At 40.1% G+C, this 26665-nt stretch overlaps 1 protein-coding gene across 50 annotated transcripts in view; it reads right to left on the reverse strand.

Moving 5' to 3' along the window:
- Positions 1-26665, reverse strand: part of LTBP1 (latent transforming growth factor beta binding protein 1) — a 523079-nt gene that overhangs the window by 137855 nt on the left and 358559 nt on the right. For 25 of the 50 annotated variants that reach the window (XM_085019627.1, XM_085019630.1, XM_085019619.1 and 22 more), the window contains 4 exons: positions 15555-15677; positions 6616-6783; positions 3667-3735; positions 1192-1214 (listed from right to left, as the gene is read on the reverse strand). In XM_085019627.1, the coding sequence (XP_084875753.1) occupies positions 1192-1214; positions 3667-3735; positions 6616-6783; positions 15555-15677 (383 nt within the window). Of the gene's footprint in view, positions 1-1191; positions 1215-3666; positions 3895-6615; positions 6784-15554; positions 15678-26665 lie in introns of all 50 variants that reach the window. The other 25 variants (XM_085019610.1, XM_085019614.1, XM_085019607.1 and 22 more) reach the window with 1 other exon arrangement.

Here is a 26665-nt window from a genome sequence, read left to right on the forward strand (position 1 = left end):
AAAAGTCAAGCCAAGTCTAGGGGTGCATTTTCCCCACTGCCTCCTCTCCAAATAAACCGCAGGAAAAGTACACAAGAAAACTTTCAGGGCCACTTTATGAGAATTACCATAAACGCCATCATAAACAATGAAGAACAAAACTCAGAGAGGATGAGGCTGTCAGGGAGCTGGCTGACCTGCTCATATGCTAAATGATTCCTCCCACTTATCAACCAGAACTCAATTCAGAATCAACAAAATTGCAAACTACTGTCAGGGATCTTTAGAGATGCTATCCAAGAGCTAAAAATACGCATGGAAAATATGCATATGTATTGCGCTTCTTTGGGGGTCAATATAACAACATTTTTCCTTATTAGATGCTCTAAAATCATGCCTCTTTTTTCTGGATTTTTTCAGCACTTTCAACATTATGTTATTCTATTACCATATTCATAAGCAAAAGAGTTTTAAAACTATTTATAATAATTTACATATGTATTGCCCCATCTAAATCCTAATGCTTAACTGCATTCTTGCTAACTGAATGAACAATACACAAATGTATAAACATTTAATAACCATCTAATTTTCATGTTATAAATAAAGAAATATTCAGATAAGGAACAGTATTACATAAATAGGACACGGCTCCAGTAAATGCCTGTATTTTCTACTAACAAATCTCTACAATTCACAGTCCCATTTTGCGCCCCCCAAAAATAATAGATGAGAATTTCTCTACAATTTTTAAGAAGTAATTTCCCAGTATTTGATTATAAATATCAAGGGTAAGCTCTGTTCCTACCCCAGTTTAATTAAAAAATGCATGTCATGTCACATTTCAGTTGAATTAAGAAGTACATCACCCAGGGAAGAAGTACTCTTAGAATACAGAATTACATCAATGTGTCAGAACCTTTCTTTCTATAGATGATCCAGGCCATGAATTGCCACTGTCAACTCCATTTAAGCCCTTGATTCCCATCAGTCCTGTCATTTTCTTAAAGTTCCTTGAGAACAAGAGTTTTGTCTGACTTGTTCTCTATTGTTTGCTAACATTCAGAGTAGTGCCAGTCATACAGCTGGTGCTCAATAAATATGTTTTGAATGAATGAATTCTGTATTTCCTTAAACCATGTGATGGACAACAGACATATTATATATTTAAGGCTTTAAAAAAAAGCACCTTACAAACAATGAATACATTACCTTCTCAGGAGGTACAGTTGCCACTAAAACGAAAAAAGAAAGAAGGATATTAGTACAATTTAAGAGAGTCCACTGTCTTAAATACTGAAATACATAATATTTCAATTTTTAAAGAGCAACAGAAATCCAGTATGTATCCAAAAGGATTAAGAATCAAACTCAGTCAAATGCAGAATTACGGTCATCTACCATTTTGGAGAATTTTACACGACTGACGGGAAAAGTATGTGTATTACACCATTCCTCAATTATAAGAGCTCAGGTAGCAGATGTGATAAAGTTCTTTCCAACTCATTCATTAACTAAAAAAGTTAAAGGAGGCAGAACTTCCTGGTACATTATCTCATGCTTAATCTCAATTTTGTAGAACTTCCCATGCCTTAGAAAACAACCGTTTCCATTATACTTCTCCTAAACATAATAAATTATGTTTGAAATGCTTTCTGATGTCATTGTTTAGAAAGAAAAGAATGCTCTTATTTCAATAGGAGACAAGAAAGGGTACAGCATTCTTGACGCATACTGATCTTTAATGAATCCCTGTGAGCATTTTCAGGAAGATATGCTAACGAGATTGTGGGGAAAAAAATCACAAGCCAGAAAGATCTAATGAGAGATTAGCATTCATGTGTTGAAGAAATCACATATTACATAATCATCAACATTATTAGAGGGTGGGGGTAGCAGCGATTATGGCTTTCTATTTTGGAACACTTTTCAAAAATCAGTACCTAGTATTAGTCTTCAAGCTTTAGGTCAATAATCACAGGGATTTTTCTTACAAGTCAATGTCTCCATAAACACTGCTATAAAGATTTGGTAGATGCATTAACTTCAAAAAAACCAATCAGGGCACCAGATTGTTACCACTGCTGCAATGTTCTTGTGGTCAGGAAAAGTCAGCTAACCTTCTACCTTGCCTAACCTACCACCAAGAAACGCTTGAGGCAGAATATGGACCAGAGCCCATCCTTCTGCTTGTGTGTTGGAAGAAGAGTTGCAAACATCTGGCCAAATGCACAGGAGCAAACTGGCCAACATCATCAACTCCAGGTAAGGTTCTAACTGATTTGCCTAAGCAAGGATGAGTGCAGCAAATGAAAGGCCATACAGAGTTTCAGAGCCCTGAAGAGAGGCTGCTCTACCAGGAGGGGGACCCTGCCAAGCTCCGAATGCCTCACTAACCTGGGCACCTTCTCTCCTCACAAACCCTGCAAATTGTCACCCTGACTTCTGACCTAAGACTCAACTGTGAAAAGCCAACAAGAGCTTTATTAAAGCCAATACATATTCCACACACAGCTAAGATTTTTGTTCCTCCCATCTGGGGTGAGCACTTTTGTGGTAACGAAGCTATGTGAAGCACTGGACAGGCTGGTTTACATGAAGAGACAGAGATTGATAATCCGTCTTTCTGAACACCAGAGAGTCAGAGCCAACTGTCTCCAGTTTCGCTCTGGAGTAGGAGGCCTTAACCACTTCCTTGGAAAAATGTGCTCCCTGTTCCCATCACACACTCTTTGTAGGACATCTGCAAGCCAGGAGCTCTAAGGCTCAGGTTTCTCAAAATGTGAATCAAGGGACTTCACTAGGTGATCTCCAAGATCCCTTTCATTGACCCTATCTTCCTTCATTGCCTCCCCTCATCCCTGTCTGCCTGTGGGACTCTATTTCATGGACGCTCAGCTGATGCTTTAACTTTTTTAGCTCTATGGTTTCCACTTTTTAAAGTGAATACATATTAAATGGCCCTCTAGACATAGGAAAGAATTTGAGCTCATCCCTGAAGGATCTAAAACACTCTCCAGGAATAAACAGTAGCTCCCAAACACAAGCCAATGTCCTGAGATTACCATGGAATCCTGTCACCTGCTAAGTACACATTACTCTGGAGCAGTGGTTCTCAATCAGGGGTAATCTGCTCCCAGGGGACAGAAAGCGATGCTTGCATACATTTTTTATTTATTTTTCTTTTTAGGGCCACATCTGTGGTATATGCAAGTTTCTGGGCTAGGGATTGAATTGGAGCTGCAGCTGCAGACCTATGCCATAGCCACAGCAACAGGGGATCTGGGCTGCATCTGCCACTTTTGCAGTAGCTGTGGCAACACCGGATCCTTAACCTTATTTCTCTATTAATTCCTTGAGTGAAGGCAGGGATTGAACCCACTTCCCCACAGATACTACGTTGGGTTCTTAACCCACGGAGCCCCAAGAGAACTCCCTTGGGAACCTTTTTGATTCCAGCAACAGGAAGGGGGAAGGCACTACTGGCATCTAGAGGTTAGAAGCCAGGGATGATGTTGCTAAACTTCCTCCAAGGCATAGAGCAAGCCCTCACACATCAAAAAACTATCCACCCCAAATTGCCAATAGTGCCGAGGCTGTAAACCCTTGTTCTAAAGGGTATAAACAGGGAAACTAAAGCAAAGACACACAGACAGTCGCTAGATCGTGGTCCATGTCCAGTCTCACCTTCTGGCTCCGCCGCTCCTGGCCCCTGTTCCTGGGAGAAGGTCAGGGCCTCCACTGGCTCTTCCTTGGCTGGGAGAGGTGGAGGATGAGTACTTTTAGCAACAGGTTGAGTGTTCTTTGGCTTGACAAATACAGGTCCTTTACCTACATGGTGATGGATTGGCCTGCGTCTATGAACGCCAGAAACCGTATAACCCATTCCACCAGGACAGATTTCCTTAAAAGCAGCTAGATTTGGGATGGGAAAATATTCCTTTTAAAAATCTAAAAGTGCAAACTTATACAGAGGAAAATATCATGATGAATATCTCTTAATAAAGTTACATTTACAAACTTTAAAAACAGATGCAAAATGCTGGAATTTCTGTCAAACTTGCAAATTTACAGAAAAATCCAACCTTTTCTTTTACTAAATATTTCTCTATTAATTCCTTATCCTACCCAATCAGAATTTTATATATATAGCATATACAGAGAACATATATTTTATATATCATGTCAGCCAAAAATCAGGAGACATTATACACACCAAATTTTATATTTAATATCCTATATCACAGTATGTATTACACACAGAAAATATATGTAATACATTAAATTTTTAGGTACAGAACATACTATATTATATACATTCCATGGGTGTGTGTGTGTGTGTACGTGTGTGTGATATCAGCAAAATATCTGATTTCTCCCTCTTGTGTAGGTATAACTTCATTAGCGATTAACCAGGAACTCAGTAACATCTAAGTTAAATGATCAGCAAGAAGGTTAAAAAAGGAAAAAGCAATCACTACGGAAGGAAATGAGGTACTGAAATCTTCCTAATTTATTTCCAGTTGAAGAAACCAAAGGACACGGCCAGAATGGAGATCATCAGCTGGTATAGAGAGGCTGGTTAGGAAGGCTTGAAAAGAGCAAGTGGTTTTGAAGCTAGATTCTCAGGATGGTGAGCAGGAATACAGCAAAGCACACATGCTAAAGAGATGAAGGGTAGACACAAAGGAAAAAAGGTCATGCCAAGTCAGAATGCAGTTATTTTCAAGGAAAGGGATGACAAGGGAGCAAGAGCCTGACCATGACCAATTGGTGGAATTCTCCTCAGGACAAGAAGATACTCTGTGCCCTAGAACCGCTGTCCCAGCCAGGAAAGTGGTTTTGTAGGCTTAAAAAAAAAAAAAAAAAGAAAAAGAAAGGACTGGGACTGGGCACATGTGATTTGCTAACCTCCATTGCATAATCGCCAGGAATAAGTCAAAGGGAAAGACAAGGGAGGCCAGGCAGTGTGTGGCCTGAGGAGGAAAAATCCACCTAATCCCTTTGGTGTTGGTATTGGAGGCAAGTTACCACATGCAAACACCAAGGAGCTTACGGTTAACTTTTTTTATTTCTACTTTGAAAATTGAAAGTAAAATAAGTCACTTTTTACTTCCACTGAATCAGAGGTCTCCCACAAATGTTCTGGACCTAAAATTAGTTCTCAATAAAAATCAAACTCTAAAATATTCCTTTAAAGCATGTTATAATGTTGTTTTTCTAAGAATCACACAGGAAATGGTAGAACCTCATTCTTAGGTTTAACTACAAAATACAATTTTCTTGCGATCTAGTTGTTTCCAGAAAAAAACATTTTTTTTTCTATCAAGAATCTGAAAGTATTGATGAACTAAACATTAATTTTATGAAAATCACCATATAACGAAAAATAGCTCGTGCCAAATTTTTATCTTTAATATTATTTTTAAATTTAGTAGCTGTACTTTATGGAAGTCTTCCTGTGTTATTTTCACCTTCTTGATTTATGCTTCATGTAAGGTTATAAAAGCTATCAAAATTGAATTTAAAGAGAAATGGGTCTATGAATTATCAAGATTATTAGTTGCACTGAATATTACTTTTTAATAGTGAGCAGATCAGATCCCACAGGAAGATAGTAGGGCCTTCTGGAGATGCCTAAAGTTACTCAGTATCCCAAAATACCATCAACATTACACTTTCTCTGTTCCATCAGTTCTTTCTAATCCTAGTCATCAATGAAGGTGGCTCATACTATTTAAATTTATATTGAAATCATATCTGCATCAGCATTAAGTTATAGGCTTAAGACATTAAATGGCCCTGTAAGAGTTAGGGCACTTCCCTAGGTGCCTATCAAACAAGAAATTGAGCAGCCCTTTTTATGCCCACCCCATGCCAGTGAAATTGGGGCCACTTCTTTTTTTTTTTTTTGATAGCATCATGCTCAGTATTTGTAGGTATATTTTTTTCTATTCCATTTACCTCTACTTGACCCTGCTTGAGAAGTAGGTGACTCCTTTGTAGAAGACACTTAGATAAATGTATACTTTCAGGGTATGAGGCAATTATGTACTCAACTGAAGGATAAAGAATTATCGGCTTGTGAATATTTGCCTTCCACCCAGAAGTTCATAGGAGCTTTGGCAGAATCTGCCCTTGAGTTATTAATCTTCATCACATATAGTCAATCATGAATATAGTTTTCTCCACTTCCAATTGGAGAAATCAAGCACAATGTTCTTAACAGAACCTGCCAGGCACCTGTTCAATACCTGAATGAAAGAGTTAACCTGCACCAGCACTAGTCCCTGGCAGGCAGTAAGCAGTCAATCATCAGGAAAGTGCAAGCCCAGCTGGGCCTTCTGGTCTCTCCACACTTTCAAAGAGCAGACTTGGGGCCCGAGAAGCTAGGAATAAAATGTAATGGCTTTTCTTAACATCCAAAAGGAAGTCTAATGTTTCACAGAAATGGGAAAAATCTCTTTGCGTGTAATTTTTTCCACTGATTCAACCTCCTATGTTCACGGTTTCTACAAAAGTGATAAAAACACATTGTAGTATTCGTAACTAATTTTAAAGACAGAAACCACAAATAACCCACGCTGCCAAAAGCATCTCCTGGGTGCCTGTGTGGCTGAGAATGGCACGTCTTACCTGTGCCTGGAAGGGGACATTTCTCACAGTGCGGGCCCCAGGCCTTGCCCACACTACAACAGCAGAGCTGCTTGGTGAGGTGAACAGACAGAGGGTGCATACACTGCCTTCCGGAACTGACAAGTCGGTAACAGGGCCCCTTCTCTTCCGAGATCACAGGGGTATCCGCTGAAGCAGAGAGACAAGGCCTGACGTCATCCAAGAAACAACAAAAACCAGATCGACATTTCACATAATAGTAAAACAAACCCTGAAGTTTGGATTAGAAGCCATACTTCAGAATAAGTCTATCTAGACTTTGGGCATTATCCCTCTTGATTTAGGGTCAATTTACCAAATGAGTTTTGTTGGGTTGCTCTGGCTGCACCTGCGGCACGCAGCAGTTCCTGGGCCAGGGACCAAACCCACGCCACGGTAGCGACCCGAGCCACAGCCATGACCACACCAGATCTTCAACCCACTGCAATCCTCAGGGAACTCCCCTAAATAAGTGTTAGAGTCAAGGACATCAAATGTCCCTGTCTCAATCAGGTCCCTTCTTCCATTTCAGCAAGTGTTAAAAATCAGCTATGTGTGCATAAGTGAAAAGAAATAATTTCAATGAAAATAAACTTGCCCAAATAAACCTGGCCACCTATTTTCAAAATCACTACTTTGTTTGTTGTCTCATATTCAGCCACAATAGAAGTAGGTCTAGCACAAAATTTGGTAAACAACCAGGTATCACAGAAAATCAGGAACTGAACACAGTTGATACCCCAAATCACCATGCCTCCTCTTGCTTTGAGGACTGTGAGAGCCTGCAGGGCCACATCTGGTCTCATGCTGGGCCAGCGGCCAGCAAGTGGGAGGCAGAGAGCAGCTTCTGACTGAAAATGCCAGAAAGGCTCCCAGTCCAGCCAGACAGTACATGAGAGAAAGAAGAGCTGATATCCTAAACCCCTCAGAAAATGTTCATCCAACCAAAGTGTATCCAATAGCTCCATCCTAATTCTGCCTCTTCCATAAAAACGGAGTCTTACTTTTAGATAAGACTTTATTCATCTTAACAGCTATTGGGCATATACGGCACATACAAACAAAGACACACCCCGGCCTTCAAGATCATTTTCCAATGAAAACATGCATGGAGAAGGTTCTACAGAGCCAGTCAAAACTGCTGAATAGACCAAGCTTGATGGTCAGCTCTTTGTTCCTTCTCCCATACCAACAAAAGCTCTTCTCTATCACATTACTATCCAAATAAGGTTTTCTCAATTTGCCTTTTCCTAACCCAATTCCTCCAGCACCTGGTGCTTGCAAATGACCTTCTCTTCCTGCTCAGACCTAATTTTCATTCTTCCAAAAGCCCAACATCTTTGCTACAAGAAACAACATGATTTAATTAAGGCACTACGGCACAGTAAAGAGAACAAGGGGTTTTAGAGCCAGGCAGACCCAGGTTCATACAGTGGGTCTACCACTTGCCAGCAATATAACCTAGGGAAGTCACCCTGACTAGCTGTGATAGTTTGTGCGTGTGTCAACTTGGCTGGACCACAGTACCCAGATATTTGGTCCAATACACATTTGAATGTTGATATTAAGGTATTTTTCATATGAGGTTAACATTTAAATCAGCAGCCTCTGAATAAAGGAGATGACTCTCTGGCATGTGGGTGGGCCTCGTCCAAACAGTTGAAGGCATTGAGAGAAAAAAGACCGAACTCCCCAGAGGAAGAAGGAATTTTGCCAGCAGACTGCCTTCAGACTCTGGCTGTGACATTAACTCTTCCCTGGGTCTCCAGCCTGCCAACCTACCTGCAGATTTGGGGCTTGCCAACCTCCACAATCATGTGAGCCAATTCCTTAAAAATCCCTTCAGATCCACCCACACTACTGGCTCCATTTCTCCGGAAAGAATCCTAACTGACTGAACTTCAACATCTGGCTGAGCCTCAATAACTTCCTTAGAATTCTAACAAGCTCAATATATAGACTAGAAATATCATAGGCTAAATTTCTGGTTCGGAGTAGGTACAAAATACATGTCAGCCTCCCTTATTAATAAAAGCAGATTATCTCCACCCTCTCAAGGGCATCTGTACACAACATGACCACTGCTTAGGGATAGAATTTCAACAAAGTGAAAACAGTCCAAAAAATATGTAGGTGGATGGGAGTATGGGAGCAGGGGATTGAGGGGAGCAAAGGAAACCTTCCCAAGGCTTCAAAATGTATAGTTGCTCTAATAAGACCAGGGTTTTTTTTTAAATTATTATTAAAGTACAGCTGATTTACAATGTTGTGCCAATTTTTTATGTACAGCAAAGTGACTCAGTCATACACACACACACACACACACACATACATACACACACGCATACATACATATATGCTTTTTCTTATATTTATCTTCCAATCATGGTCTATCCCAAGAAGCTGAATATAGTCTCCTGGGCTATACAGTAGGACCCCATCAATTATTTATTCTAAATGTAATAGTTTGCATCTACTAACCCCAAACTCCCAGTTCATCCTCCTCCCTCTCCCCTCACCTGTCTCAACCACAAGTCTGTTCTCTGAAGCCAGGTTTGCCCAATACTTCTAAAAATGTGGTTAAGAGGGAGCAGTTTGAGTCTTTCCCTCTCCCTTCTAATCACTTTCTGGAGTCTGTACAAGTCAGCTATGGATGAACAAAGGTCACAGAACAAAAGTGAAAGAACTTTTAAGTGTATGATTATTACCCCCCAAAGGATAATAAGCTCCTAGAATGACTGACTCTTCCTTATATATCATGTATGTGTGTTCTCTGTGTGTGTGTCTGTGTGTGTGTGTGTGTGTGTGTGTGTGTGTGTGTGTGTGTGTAGTATAATCTTAAGAACATAGTTCTAGGATAATAAGTTCACCAAGGATTTTGCTCCAAAATTTCTTCTCCCTAAGTGTTTGGAATTCACAACACATTTCCATAGAAATGATGTCAGGTCAACTCACGAAAGACTTTTATACATGATAGGGCTTAATTATAACACTAATTGCATTAAGTTAGGTCTAGATCCCAGGAACTAGAGCTATTCAAAGCAGAGTTTCCCCAAATCCTGGACACTGGCAAATGGTGACATTGGTTCCTTGAAGTGACCTCTCTATGCTCACTTCCCTGTATCCACTGCACTCACATATTCAGGGTAGTGATAGTATCTTAGGCCCGGGAGGAAGCCATTGAAAAAGTCTAGCTTACACACCTAATTTTCACTAGTATTACCATGTTTCAAATTTTCTTTGCTCTATAATTACGTCAATCAAAAAATTTAAATTTATATCTTCCTCAGATATCTAACAGGATGTATCTTTTAAAAGGGCCTCTATTTGAATACCTAAGTTACCTGTTAATATTTTTATCATTTCAAAAGACATGCATGGCAATTCCACCTACTTCATTAAACACCTCTAGTATTTTCACATTCTGGTTAAGATGACACATAAACCCAGAAACAATACCCTACCTAGAATGATGCAAGATTGGTGTTTCTATTGTCTGAGTTTCTTTAGCCCAAGATTGGTAGGCTGGTGGTAAAGGACAATTCATTAGCATACCACATGTATTACTTAAAATATGGTATACACGATTATACATTTCATTACATCATAAGGTTGTTAACACCATACTAAAAAAAATCAGTATTACACAAAGATTTCTAAAGAATTAGTGGAAATGGGTATGGGATACGGTCCTGAGGAGAAACCACAAAGTGTGCAGATGGGTTCACACATGTAGGTACACCACAACGTGGATTTTGCAGATTGTATTTTTTGCAGGATGTGTTGCTAAGATTCGGGTGAACAGATTCAGGTACTCTAGACAGGGGGAAAAACATTTTAGAAGCATAAAACCTACTGGAAATGACATTAGTCAGTCAAGAAAACAAATCTTTTGCTCTTGGCTACAGACATGGGAGAAACCTTCCAAAGTAATAACCATACAGCTCTCTACCCACATAGACTCTTTACCATATATCCAAAGTTGAGGGTGATTCAATTATAAACCCCAGTAAGAAGGTAAGAGGCTGTGGTTCTCATATTTGGGCTCCCCAATAGTGTATTCAACAATTTATACTTAATTATAGGGTTGTACAACCAACTTTGATTGTACTTTCAAAGGCATGCTGTTCTTATCAATCCAAAGATAAATGTAAATACTATTAAGCAGATATAAATTCATCTGGTACTTGGAAGAAGTTGAAAAATGGAGAGGACTTGAGAAGTGAGCAGAGAGCTAAACTTTCCTACGAGTTTATTTTCACTCCTCCCTCCCCAAACATCTCCAATAGCCTCATTCACTTCTTGGATAAAATTTTACATTAGAGCTTCAAGCCTTTAAAGCTGAAGGTCCCTGTGTTATGAGGGTTGGGATACAGGTGTGAGGAGCAGGTAACATTGTTATGAAGAGTCTGACAGATGACTTTCCTAGCCGAGTAGGAGCCACTAGGCATCCTTTACAGGAAATGGGCTATTAAAAACAAATTCTGTGAGAACCAAAATAAAAGAAGCAATGATGCTGAGGCCATTGCAAAATCGGGCTAGCTATTGGACAGTGAGACTAAGTAGTGACTCTGCTTAAATAGATTACTTGCTCCAGTCAATTTAGACTATTTTTTTCTCTCTGATTAAAGGCGCAGCTTGTAGAGTAAGACAAATGAACTTTCAAATTTGGGTTCTACCACTTATAGGCTGTGTGACTTTTGGAAAGATCCTTAACCTCTCTGGGCCTCAGTTTCTTCATTTCTAAAATAGGAAAATGACAATATAAACCTCACAGAAATCTTATCAGTATCATATTTGATAATCTATATAAAGTACTTATCACAGTGCCTGGTACTTGGTAGGTAAGAGTAAAGATTTCTATGTCACTATCATGGTTTTTGTTGTTTCTGCTTTTATCTGGGAACAGACAGTTGGCACAGATCTATTTGTCTTTCCAACCTCCAGGTCATGATACACTGAGACCACAAAGTGGGGAAAACTAGGGGCCTGAGCTGAGACAGCCACAGAAGAGGTGGAAATAAAGAAAAAGGCATAAAATAGACTATGAAGATTTAATGACTTTCTTAGAGACCAAAGAAGATGACAGAGTCTGACGCAGGCTGACACAGGCTCCCAGCCTCAAGTCCCAGGAGAACAATGTCACTATGGACAAAACCACCACCTCAGGAAGAAAAACATGTTTTAGGAGGAAAGGAAGACATCTAGCAGTAATTTACCCTACCAGCTTTATAAAACAAGGATCTAGAACTATGAGGTCCAATTCATTAGCCCCTTGCCACATACTGCTACCTTGACACAATTAAGTGAGACACAATTTACAATTCAATCCCTCAGTTACACAAGCCACCTGCGATTAGCATCTGTCACATCAGACAATGCAGATACAGAACATTCCTATCACCACAGAAGATTCTATTGGATAACACTGATTTAGCCAAAAGTCAGCAAACTTTCTCTGTGAAAGGCAAAATAAATATTTTGGGCTATGTGGTCCATGTGGTCTCTGTGGCAACTTCTCAACTCTGCCGTGGCAGCCTTTTGAAAGCAGCCGTAGCCAATATGCAAATGAACGGACATGGCTGTGTTCCAATAAAACTATTCACAAAAACTGACACTGGGACAGATCTGGCCCATAGGCTATATATAATTTGCCAACCCCTGATCTAGAATCCTAAATTTGAAGGTGCAAAACCCAATTTTAAACCTCAAATGTCAGTTGCTCGCTCTACGATCTCATGAAGTTACTTAGACTCTCCTAGCTTCAGTTCCCTATTTTGTAAAATAATACCTACCTCATGAAGAAGCTGCAGAAACTACAAAGAAAAGATGTTCATTAATATCACTGACTTTTAGAAGGGATGGGTTCGTCATCTTAGGATTTCTAGAGTTAGGGCACAACTTCTGAAACTCATCTTCTTTCTAACCCTCTCTTTCTGTCAACTAGCACCAAGTCTGTGGGTCAAGAATACTATGGAATGGCAAATACCCAGGCTCAGTATTCTTTTATCTGGGCCCTTTTCTACAGAATCTGTGGACACACCCTCTGGAGCATCCATCCTGGAGCTCTTAAATTTCTGAAGAAAATTAGCTGCAGCTCAGCAAGTCAGGAAACTCTCCTACTCCAATTGCAAAGGGTATTGTATTTGCCTTGGATTTGCTGAGAAATCCTGGAGTCTCACCTTTCCCCAGAGATAAGTAGAGGCAGGTCTGGAGAACGCTGTTGCAGTAGTGCCCTTATCCACAGACAGAGAGGTCAGGGGTGGCAAATGCCAGAACCCTCCTCCTTTCCTCTTTCAGGACGGCAAAGTCAAGGACAGAGCTTGGGCAAGGAGAGAAAGTCAAGTGCTTGCAACCTTTGGCTGCCGTCAAGGAATGCTGAGGGTGTTCACCTCTGTGTTTTCGAGAACAGGGAGAGCTTCCCATTGCTCCTCGGGCCCTGCCAAGTGCATTTCTTTGAGTTCACAGAGTCAGCCACACCTTTTATGGCCTGGATATGCCCTAAATTCATGCTGCCTGAATGCACATGGTCAGTCTCCTCCATCTGCTTCCGCGCTCTATCCAAGGCTGTTTTTAGACTTCACATTTATTAAGAACATTTATTCCAAACAATAAGCGACAGATTTGCCCAGTGCCTTTGTGTGTGTCTGTGTGTGTGCCTGCATGGGTATGGCCCCCAGCTGCCTTCTACTCCCTCCCCGGGACTATCAAAGGTACCATCACCTTGCCAGGATTTTCTTCTCTTACTTTGTAAGGATCACTTTCTTCCCTCATTCTTTCTCAACTCTTTTCAGACTTCCCCATCGACTTCAAGACATAGTTCCTCCACAAACCAGACTAGACTGAACCAAGTCACAAATCCTAAAGGAACTCTGCATACCTCTCTGATGTCACATGTGGTAAATTCAGAGGAAAGAGAAATAAATCTGCCCACTCCACGCTGGTAAGAAGCCCAGGCTTTAACTTCAAACTTTGAACTGGAACACTTAACTAGCAACAAACGTCTCCTTATACTTATCATTCTAGCTGTTGTAGCTGAACCATAAAATTGAATTATTTATTTTTTCAAATACGAATGGATGGTTATTTAATAAGTTCAGTATTATCTGGGCAATGACAGGGAAAATAAATGCTAAGGAAATGTGCAAGTATCTCAAACATCTCACTGGCAGATTTCTACAATCTTATTAAAACCTGGATGTCTGCCCTTAGCTCTAGACATCAGATCTAGTCAAATAAAACACTTTGTGACAGGTCCTCCAAGTTTACCTAATATGCAATGTTCAATGTCGTTATTTCAACTGGACAAGGCAAATTACTTAAGGAAGAAAAAAAATACTCATAGTAAATTCTGTTATCTGAACTCTCAAAATCTCTTCTGTTTAAATTATAAAACTGTATTTAAAATACTTACTCATGTAATTCCAATCAGATAGAAATTATCCCCAAATTATCTGGATATTGTCAACACTGTGATTTTTGGCCTGAAATTTCCCAATCTCTGCTTGAGTTTTCAAATGTACCTTGTTTGCAAGCATAATTTCATGGTCTAAAAAAGCCCTACAATTAGGTGTCTGTCTGCTTCGTGATCAGAACTGTCTGTGAAAGAACTCGGAGTAAAGAACTTATGTGCAAAATTCTGTAATCTGCTTTTGATAGGTTTTAAAGGAAAACAGCAGTAATGGGTAATGATGTTCTCAAAACACTCAACGAACTTGTCTAAAAGTGATGAACGAGACTGCCATTTTTATTTTACTACATTTGTCTTTATTTCCTCATGTCTACCCATCACCTTAGGGCACAGAGTTAGAGATGCATGGTTCTCCACAATGGGACCTTCGCGAAGAACATGTCTGGACAATGTGGCAAATTTAAAACTGGGGGCCAGAAGGATACAGTTTAACATATACCAAAGTCACATTTAAAAGAGGGTAAATAAAAACAAAAATCTAGCAAGACAAAAATTAATACAGATTCGTTCTTACTATTATCTTGACAGTTTTCTACCATGCCTTAGTTAAAAATGTCTAACTATTATCATCTATGGCTTTGAAAAAATCTGTAGTGTTTACCTATTTTGTAACAGTGGACACAAGTACCTTAAAAATTAGGTAATCTTTTAAAAATTCTGTGTTTGAGTCCTTTACATCTAAAATACATGCATTTCTAATTGTAAGGTGATCTGGAGTGATTACACTGGATTCGGTTTGGAGGCAAGAGAGTCTCTTTGGAGAAACTACACCTTTTATACCAATATTAGAACACAACGTTTGAGGGAGGATTTTTACCCTTACTAAGTAAAAAAGAAAACCCTAGAGACAGATTCGTAAGGCAAAACAGTTTAACTTCAGGGACACATTTTGGTGATTTGTGAGGACAACAGAATAGAATATTTGACATTAGAACTGGATTAAAAATTCTGAAACATAGGGCCTTGGTAACTATTTCCCAGACTCTTCCAACCAAGAAAGCACAGTGAAACGTCATTAAATCAGACTCAAATGACTCAGAATTTGGATTAATTAAAGACAGAAGCTGGGACAAAGTTTAATCCCACCTAAATAATGCTTAAAAACACTCATGAAGGAAAAAAAAATCTGTTTTCATCTCTTAAGTATCCTAATTTTAATTAACTGTTTTCTTTGCATCAAAGTATATGTTTTCTGTGTCCCTGTTCTCTACCTTGAGTTTTAGCTACCATTTTTTTCTGAACACAATAAAACTGCATTTTTGCAAAGATTTCATAAAATAGATTTATTGTAGTAGATCAAGCCGCCTTCTCCCTCTTGCCTTTTTCATGACATTTTCCTGCATATTTATGATATTCAGCCAGCCACTGAGTCTTCACCTTCTTTTGGATACTCCTCCCCAACCCTCCCCTCAAAACTGATTCAAAATACGAATAAAAAGTGATTACTTACGAACACAACTAGAAAAGGTAGGATCCGGCCCAAATCCCATTTTGCAGGTACATCTGTAGCTGCCCATGGTATTCAAACACTCACCATTAGGGCATACACCCTGTAGCTGGCATTCATTAATATCTGCAAGAAAACAATTGTTTTAAAAGGAAAAGTCAAGTCTGGTTGAACAAATTCTGGCTATAAACTTCATTCTCTCTCTCCCTTTTTTTTTTTTTTTTTTTTTTTTTTTGTCTTTTTAGGGCCACACCCACAGCACATGGAGGTTCCCAGGCTAGGGGTCGAATTGGAGCTGTAGTTGCTGGCCTACGCCACAGGTGCAGCAATGCCAGATCCGAGCCATGTCTGCAACCTACACCACTGCTCATGGCAATGCCAGATCCTTAACCCACCGAGCGAGGCCAGAGATCAAACCTGCATCCTCATGGATGCTAGCCAGATTCACTTCCTCTGAGCCACAATGGGAACTCCAGTTCCCTCTCTTTTTTACTATAGTATCTCTCAGGTGTAGTAAATGAGATATGCTAGCAGCATTTAATGCAACAACAATTTAATCAAATCAAATCTGTATTAAACATCCATAATTCAACAAATATTTACTATGCACCTATATGTACCTGGTTCTAGTCTAGATACTAGAGATTTACCAGTTAATAAAACTGACAAAAGATTCCAGCCTTCACAGAGCTTATGTTCTAGTGTTAGAGTTTGTTAAGTATTATGGAGCATACAGGTCAGGCTCAAGATGCTTACTTAGAAGATACTTAGAGTCTAGTTGTACTTATAACTATGTAAAAATTAAGAAGTGAAAATCAGTCAAGTTATCATCATCAGAAGAGAGGTCACAAACTTGAAGAGGTTAAATTATGAGCTTACAAAGAGCTACTCGAGGAAGTTGGAGGTAAGGGTGCCTGCAGCACAGACAAGGAAGGAAGACTTCATTAGGGTTGAACTTGGGGAGATGCTGGACAGATGGGCAGGAAGGGGTGAATGCTCTACATGGGTGGACACTGGAGCAGGAAAGGGGATCAGGAAATCATGAGTCAAACCACTGGCTGGAAAAGAAGTTTCAGGAAGGTGAAGCGTTGGAAAAAAAGCTGCGTAAAGCCAGGCTAGGTTTGGATCCAATTTTATTGAGAACAGGGAAATATCCTAAAGGGTTGTGAGCAGGAGGAAGATATAATCAAGGGCAGGCTCTAAGGAAATGCATCTGGCCAGCACATGGCTTGGTGAGAAGAGATTACAAGTTTGACTGCTGAAGGAATAATGCAAGTGTGAGACGGGTGACAAGCCAGGCTGATGACAGTGAGAATAATCAGGACGAGAAGGAACGAAGTTTTTTTTGAAGGAACAACTGACAAGGCATGGTGCTTGACTGGCCAACACAGCACTGGAGAGGAAGAGACGTCAGAGGTGTCTGCGAGGCTTCTAATCTGAGGAAAGAGGAAAAGACACTGCTGGTTTTATGGAAAGTTCTGTGAAGGAAAGAGGCAGATGAAGAGGTACGTTTGACACTTAGAAGGTCAGGCGGGGATGCTCAAGTATAAATATATCCAGCAGCAGCAACAGCAGATTCAGGAATAAAGAGAACGGCAATCATCACTGGCAATAGAGACCTAAAGTCATTTGCATGTGGTGACGGCTATGGTCTCAATGTTTTGAGGTCCCCCCCCCGCCCCAATTCATATGTTGAAATTCTAACTGCCCCCCATCTCCCACAAAGATGATGGTGTTAGCAGGTCAGACCTTGGGAGGCACTTAAGTCATGAGAGAGGAACCCTCATGATTGGGATTAGAGCCTTATAAAGGGGGCTCCTGAGAGATGCCTAGCCCTTTCCACTATCTGAGCAAACAACGGAGAAATCTGCAAGTGGAAGAAGGCCCTCACCAAAAGGTGACCATGCTGCTGCCTTGATCTGGGCCTTCAAGCCTCCAGGACAGGGAGCAATAAATATCTGTACTTTTTAAGCTACCCAGTCAGGGGCAGCACAGCTGGACTAAGACAGTGACCCAAGGGGAAATGGAAATGATTTGGAAGAGGAGAAACCAAAATACGGTTCTTTTAGAAAAAAGGCTTTAGAGTCATTTGCAAAGGTAATTAAAAATAAACAGAATGTGACAGGTTAAAAGTAAAAAATTAGTAGTCATCTATTTTATTCAGGGCGGCTTACAAGTTAATAGTTAACAGACTTGGCTATTAGTGTTTCCATTGCAAATTATATTTACTTCCTTCGATATTCATTTGAATAAAACTTCTATTAAGGATCTTAAAATATCAATTTTCTACATTAAAACTGAACCATGGTAGCACAACATTACTAGCAGAATCATCCCATAAAAAGGCAAATGGAGTCCACGATGAATCATTATCTGTTTGTTTCACATTCTAAGTAGCCAAAGATAGCTATGTGGACATCTTTTATCTGACACATGCAATTTTAACTTAATTTCAGTGACATTATGACATTTTCAATGACATTCAAATGACAACCCAACCCCTATTTGTTGTATAAGTTCTACACCATTCCAGCTTCGACCCAGCTGGAAACTGGTAAAGTTAAGTGACACCTGGCACAGCATATGGTCCAGTACCTGCTCATGTTACTCTTTATCAGAGTGTGTATTGTACTGTAATGCACATTTATGCACAGCATGTAATCGAAAATATTCCCTTATAACTCATTCTCCTTAGGAAAACCACCATGAAGGACCAGGAAGAATGCCAAGGCCAGTAGGGGCTTACGGAGTACAAGAAAAAACCCTATCATATGTCCCAACTTAAACCTCAAATTTGGGTAACCAGCTAGTTGTGATCAAAAAGGCTGGACAAAAATCTCTCCTCTGCTTCCCCTCAGGTTCCCATTAGGGTGTGACTATCAGCCTTCCTCTTTCTCCAAGTGGCCTTTGCTCTGTTCACTGGTTGCACTATAACCAACACCTTCCATGATAACATCTCAGGACCCAGAATGTTTCCTTCTCTGGAAGTTTCTATGACATCACCATCCCAACCTCTCTGCCAGCCGCAGGTTAAGGTGGTGCTTTTCCCCCCACAAAGCATAGATGCCTGATATACAACCACTGCCTCGATGTCCCCTCTGTAACTCTCAACATTGTCCACTGCCTCGACCGTGACGCCATGGGAATGGAGGACAAGAATTCAGACTGAAAAAAGAAATAAACAATATGGCTACTGATAGGAAGAAGTAGAAAAAAATCCATGAAGAGGAACCACGTAAAACATTTCCCACCTTCTCTACTCTAGTTAGTATGTGCCACCAGCACTAGCAACACCACTTCTTCTAATCTTGGCTCCAGAAACCCAGAATCATGGACACACTCTCGCAGCTTCTAGAAAAACTCCCATTTCCTTCAACTGCCTCAATTTATTTTTTATTTTATTTTAGTCTTTGAGGGCTGCCACCTGTGGCATATGGAGGTTCCCAGGCTAGGGGTCAAATTGGAGCTGTAGCTGCCAGCCTGCACCACAGCCACAGCCATGCTGGATCCAAGCTGCATCTGTGACCTAAACCACAGCTCATGGCAACACTGGATCCTTAACCCACTGAGCAAAGCCAGGGATCAAAGCCGCATCCTCATGGATACTACTCAGGTTAGTTACCATTGAGCCACAATGGGAATGCCTCAATTTATTTTCTACTGTATTCTCTAAAATACTATAAATTAGATATTAAGATTTTTCTTTTAAAATTTACATACAGCAAAGTATATCAGTCTTAAGTATATGGCTAAATGTTTTTGCATACACACGTGTCTACATACAAGTACATACGTATACGTGTGTATGTACATACTGTGTAACCACCATCCCAATCCTGCCTTAGAACATTCCACAGCCTCAAAGAGATCCTTGCTGATATACAACCACTCAACATCTCTGTCCCCACAATAAATTCCGTATTCTGATTCTTACCATCATTGATTAATCTTGCCTGACCTTAAACTTCAAATAAAGGGAATCATAAGGTATATATTCTTTTATCTGACTTTGTATTAATTATTGTCCCTAGGAGATTGATCAATGCTGTTGCATGCAGTTCATTTTTCACTGCTCTGTTATACTTTATTGTGTGATCACACCAAAGTTAATTTATCCATTCTATTATTTTTTTTTTTTTTTTGTCTTTTGTCTTTTGTTGTTGTTGTTGTTGCTATTTCTTGGGCCGCTCCCGCGGCATATGGAGGTTCCCAGGCTAGGGGTCGAATCGGAGCTGTAGCCACCGGCCTATGCCAGAGCCACAGCAACACGGGATCCGAGCCGCATCTGCAACCTACACCACAGCTCACGACAACACCGGATCGTTAACCCACTGAGCAAAGGCAGGGACCGAACCCGCAATCTCATGGTTCCTAGTCGGATTCGTTAACCACTGCGCCACGACGGGAACTCCCCATTCTGCTATTGATAGATATTTGGGGGGTTATTTTCAACCATGCTCCTACAAACATTCCTCTATACATATATGAATAAAAGGCCTTTCGGTTGGCCTAGGTACTCCTTTATCTTGGATAATTATCTAGAAATAGAATGGTCCTTTCTGTACTTAGCAACTCTGGGTCACTTATTTATTCATTTTTTTCTTTTTTTCTTTTTTTTAGAGCCACACCCGCAGCATATGGAGGTTCCCAGGCTAGGGGTCTAATCGGAGCTGTTGCTGCTGGCCTACACCACAGCCACAGCAATGTGGGATCCGAGCCACATCTATGACCTACACCACAGCTCATGGCAATGCCAGATCCTTAACCCACTGAGTGAGGCCAGGGATCGAACCTGCAACCTCATGGTTCCTAGTTGGATTCATTTCCACTGTGCCACAATGGGAACTCCACTCTGGGTCACTTAATAAGGCTCATATTTACTTCAATAAATATGGTCAAATAGTTGTCCAAAGTGGTTGTGACAATTTCTATTCCCGGTACCAAGGGCTCCACAGCCTCATCCAGTTACTGTCAGTCTTTTTCATCTGAGTCACTCAGGGGGGAGTGTAGTGTTATCTCACGGTGGTTTGGACCTGAATTTCCTTTGCATATATTAGCCTTTCAGATCTAAAAACAGCCTCCCACAATCTTAGCATCAGTAAGACTGCTTCCCTCTAGTGTTCAGGGAGGATCGGTCCTGATTCTCAGAGTGGGATGTGCTTAGCTACGGGACACTCCGGGTGGTTCAAGGCCTGGGGCACATGCACTGGGTGGACACCTGGAAGTGAACACAGTGTGGCTAGTCCCCCTTGACACAGAATTCTCTCCAAATTGTCAAGAATGCCCTCCCTGAAAAACTCACACAGAGGAGATGAAAATATGAGTTGCTAAGTACAGAAAGGGCCATTTTAAAGTGAGGTTGTCTGAGGAATGGTGAAGTGAAGAGGGGGCGCTGGCTCCGTGAGGGGGCCTGAAGGGTTTCATTCACTCACCTCAATGTCTGTCTGTCTATATCTGGATGGTCCCCGACTGTCTCAGGACTGTGCTCTGGCCTGAGTGAGAAGCCAAACAGACAGGGTCCCCCAGATTGCTGAGTCTGGGGCTGTGTAGTGTGAGATTTACAAGAGCAGAGGCCTAGCATCCCCATGTCTGAGCGGGACTCGAAGGTGGTTCATCAGACAAAACTGCTTTGTGGACCTGTCCCTGAAGCCTGAGCACCCTGAACACCTCTTTCAAGCAAGCGGTCCCCCATTTCATCCGCTTTAAACATTGAACTTCTAAAAGAGGATGGCATTTGTCAAGAAAACGTGAAATTCACTGATAGGCTCTTTCTGTGAAAAATCATATTCCAGGTTTTAACATTTCACAAATAAAATTTAAAAATTTTTCTACTCATATTGTTCATTCCTAAAATGCAAAATTTTGCGTCTAAAAATTAGATAGACATTTTTTTGCCACTTCATTCTTCCATCCCATCTTTATTCCTCAGAGGATTGTGGGTGGCTAGATAGCTCATGTCTTTTGTGCTTAAAAAAAAAAAAAAAAAAAGGCAAAAAACATATCCTCTATGGTTTTTCATTTAAAAGCTCAGGAATTAGCACGAAACATGAGCAGTTATCTAAATGACTTTTTGAAGTAGCCAAGCTCTTAAAGACCTTTCTAAATAAATTGAAGGAAATTAGAGATTCACAAATGCATTAAGAACAAAACATGGTTATAACTAAACATGTTCTATTTAGATATGAGAAATTTAAGGATTAGGCTAAGAAAAGGTGTTATCAGGCCCAAGTTCAACAATTGTATGGAACATGATCAGCTAATTATGAATCATAATTCTATTCAGACTTCATTTCCTCAGGCTATTTTCTTTTCAAAAATCAAATAAAGGTGTCTAACTCAATTATACTTTTTATAAATAACTTATAGTTGACCACTATAATTGTGTTCTGGAAGTCTCATATTTTACAGGGTCAGTCAATCTCTCTGAATGTATTCTGATTAAACTGAAAGTGTTGTAGTATTTAGTTTAAAAAAAAAAAGTAAACAAATGAATTTGTTCATTGTTCTCCTTCTGCAGATCACCAAATTTTTCCGGATAGTTGTGGAATTCTATCTCTTGAAGGAGTGGTATCACCACTTGCACACAGCGCCGTTTACTGTGTTCAAGGATGAAGTGCCAAATGAATGGCTGAAAGAACAGGCACTCTCTGAGAACCAGTCACCCACGCCCTTACCTCCACCTGAACTGCTCTGTTGGGCAGTCTAGATGCTTATAGAAGCAACCAGGAAGATGGAAACTCATACAACTCCATGTGCACTTTTGGAGTAGGCCAAAATCTGGGGGGTTACCGCTAATATGAAGATTTACATACTTCATTCACTTAGAACATTTATAAAGTGTCTCTGCCCAGTAGAACTCACCATGTACCTCTGGCCACATACCAAGTTTGATGATCCAAAAAATAATACCACCAAAAAATGCACACTATTATATATGAAATGGATGGTCAACAGGGACCTGCTGTAGAGCACAGGGAATTTTACTCAATATTCTGTGATAACCCATAGGGGGAAAGAATTTGAAAAAGAATTGTTATGTGTATATGTATAACTGATTCACTTTGTTGTACAGCAAAAATTAACACAACATGTAAATTACCTATACCTCGATAAAACTTTGAAAAATGAAAAAAAATATATAAAACTGCTCTTCTTATAAATCTGAAATGGCTGAATATTGGCAGGGTTGCGTGGTTCAACCAAATAGAAACGAAAGAGAAGGCTGGGGCATCTACTACCCAGATAGTATAAAAATACAGAGCAGTTGGGAAATGGGCGTAACAAGAGACTCTTCAAACAACTGCATGTAACACAGGCTGCATTTGAGCATTAGGGGATGATACAATAATCTAGTACAGTGAGGTAAGAAGCCTCATCATCATTCTATTTACAGCAGCTTTATCTCACTGGAACTTCATGACAGTTTTGGACAGTGAGAAACACAACAGTTATTCCCATTTTAGAGAGAGAACTTTGTCCAAGCTCTTATTTTTTTTTTAAAAAGGGTTAAGGGAGAATGGGACATCTAATGGGAGAAACATCCCAGTAAGACTTAGTTTGGTAACTAGGACCCTAAATTATGTCACCTAGAGCAAGTCATTTATTTTCTCTTGATCTCACTTTCCTCTCCCGCAACCCAGACAATCCCCAAGGTGGCTTCTAGCTTAAGCATTCTCATTTCAAAACAATCTGCCTGTTGCCAGGGCTGAAAATGCCAAAGAATAAATAAAGAATGACGCGGAATGCATAACATGTATCACGACTATCCTAAGCACCCTGTGGGAAATAAGCATACTTTTATGTCTCTCCTCTCCTATAGGAAAGTATGTAGGTTTAACAAAGTGAGTAATAATTTACTGCCTTTTTAGTGATGCAAGTTTATAGAGGAAATGAGGCATGTCCGGTAATCAACAGGAATTGGGTACAAGGTGAGAACAGTACATGCAGATCTCTATACTGTGTGAAAATATGAAGCCGTCTGGAGATTCTGCTGTGACTACTCAGTTTTTGCTGATGGAAAGAAATTCCACTGCACAATTTAGCAGTATGACTTCCAGTTGAAAGCAGAAAAAACACCTCGTGAGGTGAGTAATTTTCCTAGCCAGGCAGGCCATTTGGTTATTTAATAAGGATCACTTACTTTAGGTAAAGGAGTTCACCCTCTGAGAGGACGTGAGTATTTCTTACACTCCCCAGGAAGGAGCTTCACCCCAGTATACATGCCCCTGGAGGAAAGTGACACAGGGTACACATAGGCTTGTATACTTTTATTTGAGGGAATAAATGTCTAGATCTTGAGCCTTCATGTGTTTCTAAAAGTGACCTGCCTAAGAACACATTTGCCAATCTCCTTTTCTCTCTCTCCTTTACTGTCTCCATTGTCTTCATAAACTCTAAGGCACACCTCTTTTTTATATTTTTAATTTTGTATTATAGTTGATTTACAATGTTGTATCAATTTCTGCTGTACATCAAAGTTACCCAGTCATACATACATATATATGCTTTTTTTTTCATACTATCTTCCATTATTTTCCATCCCAAGAGATTGAATATAGTTCCTTGTACTATACAGTAGGACCTCATTGGCCATGCATTCTAAATGTAATAAGTTTGCATCTACTAACTCCCATCCATCCCACACCCTGCTCCCTTGGCAACCACAAGTCTGCTCTCCAAGTCTGTGCGTCTGTTTCTGTTCTATACATAGGTTCATTTGTGCCGTATTTTAGATTCCACATATAAGTGATATCATATGATATTTGTCCTTCTCTTTCCGACTGGCTTCACTTAGTCTGATAATCTTTAGTTGCATCGATGTTGCTGTCAATGGCATTATTTCATTCTTTTTACAGCTGAGTAGTATTCCATTGGGTACATCTCCCACATCTTCTTAATTAAGGCATACCTCTTGCCCATCCAGAATCCTTCTAGGTACACTGCCCTACTACATGAAATGTTCAAAGGCACCAAGAAATTCATAAATAGATCCCCCTCTGAGGAAGAGCGATGTCTGATTTATTTCATAAGAAGGCCTGGTTGTGCCAGTTAGGTTAGACAGCAGATACTATTCTTAAATAACTCTGTAGCTCCAAGGTTTGGATGAAAACATGTTTCAAGCCCACATCTAAAATAAATATGCCAGAAATGAATCTACTACATCTATGTTTTTGATAAAAAATGTAAATATAAGCTTAAAAAATGTGTGACTATCTCTATGTTTTTCAAAATTATTTTAGGAGATGAAGAAAGAAAAAATGTTGGAAGATCCAAATTCTAGAGTCATTTTACCCAAGGCATTTTATATAAAACCCAAGCTTTGTGAGACTTATGCTAAAACAAGAGTTCTGTGGCGAATATAATGACAAACACCATATATTCACATCCACGAGCTCATGAAAGGCCCTGAGAGGTCCTTTGGCCAGGACTCTTGGTTTTCTCTACACCATTTAGCGATGGAAGCTTTTTTCTCCCCACACCATCTATTAACATCCTTCTGAACTGGTGGTCTGTGGAGCACATTTTGTGAAATGTTGCTCTCTTGGGCCAGCCCCACAAACTACTATATGGGTGTTTTGTGGTTCTGCTGGTTTCCACCTAGGCCCCACTGCTGCTGTAGCCTCCCTCACGACCTGCAACTGTCCCACCTTTATGAAATAGTAACATAGCATGGGATGGATTCAATCACTGGACTCACTCAGAAGAAGTGAACCACCATGGGAACAACTCTCTGTCTTCCAATCCTTCTGTCTGCAGGGTAACATGATAAAGGAGTGATCATAGTCCAGAGAACAGCCTGTATTTATTTCTTGGTACATGTGTGCTACACATGGAAGATACACATCTCTGCTTATCTTGGATTTCTGACTAGCATCTACAGACACAACATTAATTTCTCCTTGAAACATTCACAGTGATATATCTATCATGGGCTTTCTTCATCACTCGTGATACAACAGGCGTCTCCCCATTGATTTTACAGCCCCAGAGATTAAGGTCAAAGAGCTATTGGAAAGTACAATGTGCTAATGACTCACTTCACCACTGCCTTTCCTGAAGAAAAGTGAATAAAATAAACAGACATTTCCTTTTTGAATCCTAGCCCAGTGATAGGAGCGCAGTAAAAGGATACACCAGAAAATGATTCTAAAGTGGATGGGAATGGGTCCCAAATTGATTTTAAAATGCTCTTTAAATTCTTACTCAAAATATTGTGCCTATTTAAACTAGAAAGAGCAGCAGGAGTTCCCAGAGGATCCTAGGATGGTAAAGTAACACCTTTCCATCAGTCAAATGTATCAATTCACTGACTACCGCGAGACATGATTCAGCATCACGTTAAGTATCCCACCAGTGTCTGGGATTAAACTACTAAGTAGAGCAGAGCCATGCAATGAATCCAACAGGCTGAAGAAAAAGAGTTTTAAACATTTTCAGTATTTTGAATAATTTAATTATCTAGTCAGGTTGACTCCAGTCTTAGTTTGCCCCTATTGATTTTCTACTCTGATTTTCCCAACAGGTAGCAGGAACAGTGGATTCTAAGCTTCATTTTTATACCCACACTACTCTCCTAAACATATTGCTTATTTCCTACTAGAAAGAAACAAATACCACAACAATCAATTCCCTTATGATACTGGAACTGAAAGGGACTGCAGAAACAACACTAACTGTAGCAAGTATTGCGTAAACTGAGATGTCACAGAAGAATATGCTGAAGGAAGGGAAAGGCCCTGAAAGCTTTTAGAGGAAAACATCAATGCCTATTATCCCTTCACTAGCCAGAGCTCTGGATATTAAAAACTGGCATTGGCCACATGCTATTAAGAGAAAGAAGCCAGACACAAAATACCACATACTGGACAATTTAAAGACTCATAGGAAGACAACTCATCTATGCTTATAAGAATTAGGACAGTGATTACTTCTGGGGAGGAAAAAGGGAGAAAGTAAAGATTGAGAAGGGACAGAGGGAGGATTCTGGGGGTGCAGAGGATCTCCTGTTTCTTGACTTGAATACACAGTTACGTTCACTTTGTAGTATTCACTGAGCTAATTCTCTAGGATTGTGCATTGATCTCTCTGTTGGTTACACTTCAATAAAAAACTTA

Source organism: Sus scrofa, chromosome 3 (assembly GCF_054392235.1).
Source record: "Sus scrofa isolate SSC_HxYL_T2T_F1_AM1 chromosome 3, Sscrofa_HxYL_maternal_Yorkshire_Landrace_v2.0, whole genome shotgun sequence".
NCBI lineage: Eukaryota > Metazoa > Chordata > Mammalia > Artiodactyla > Suidae > Sus > Sus scrofa.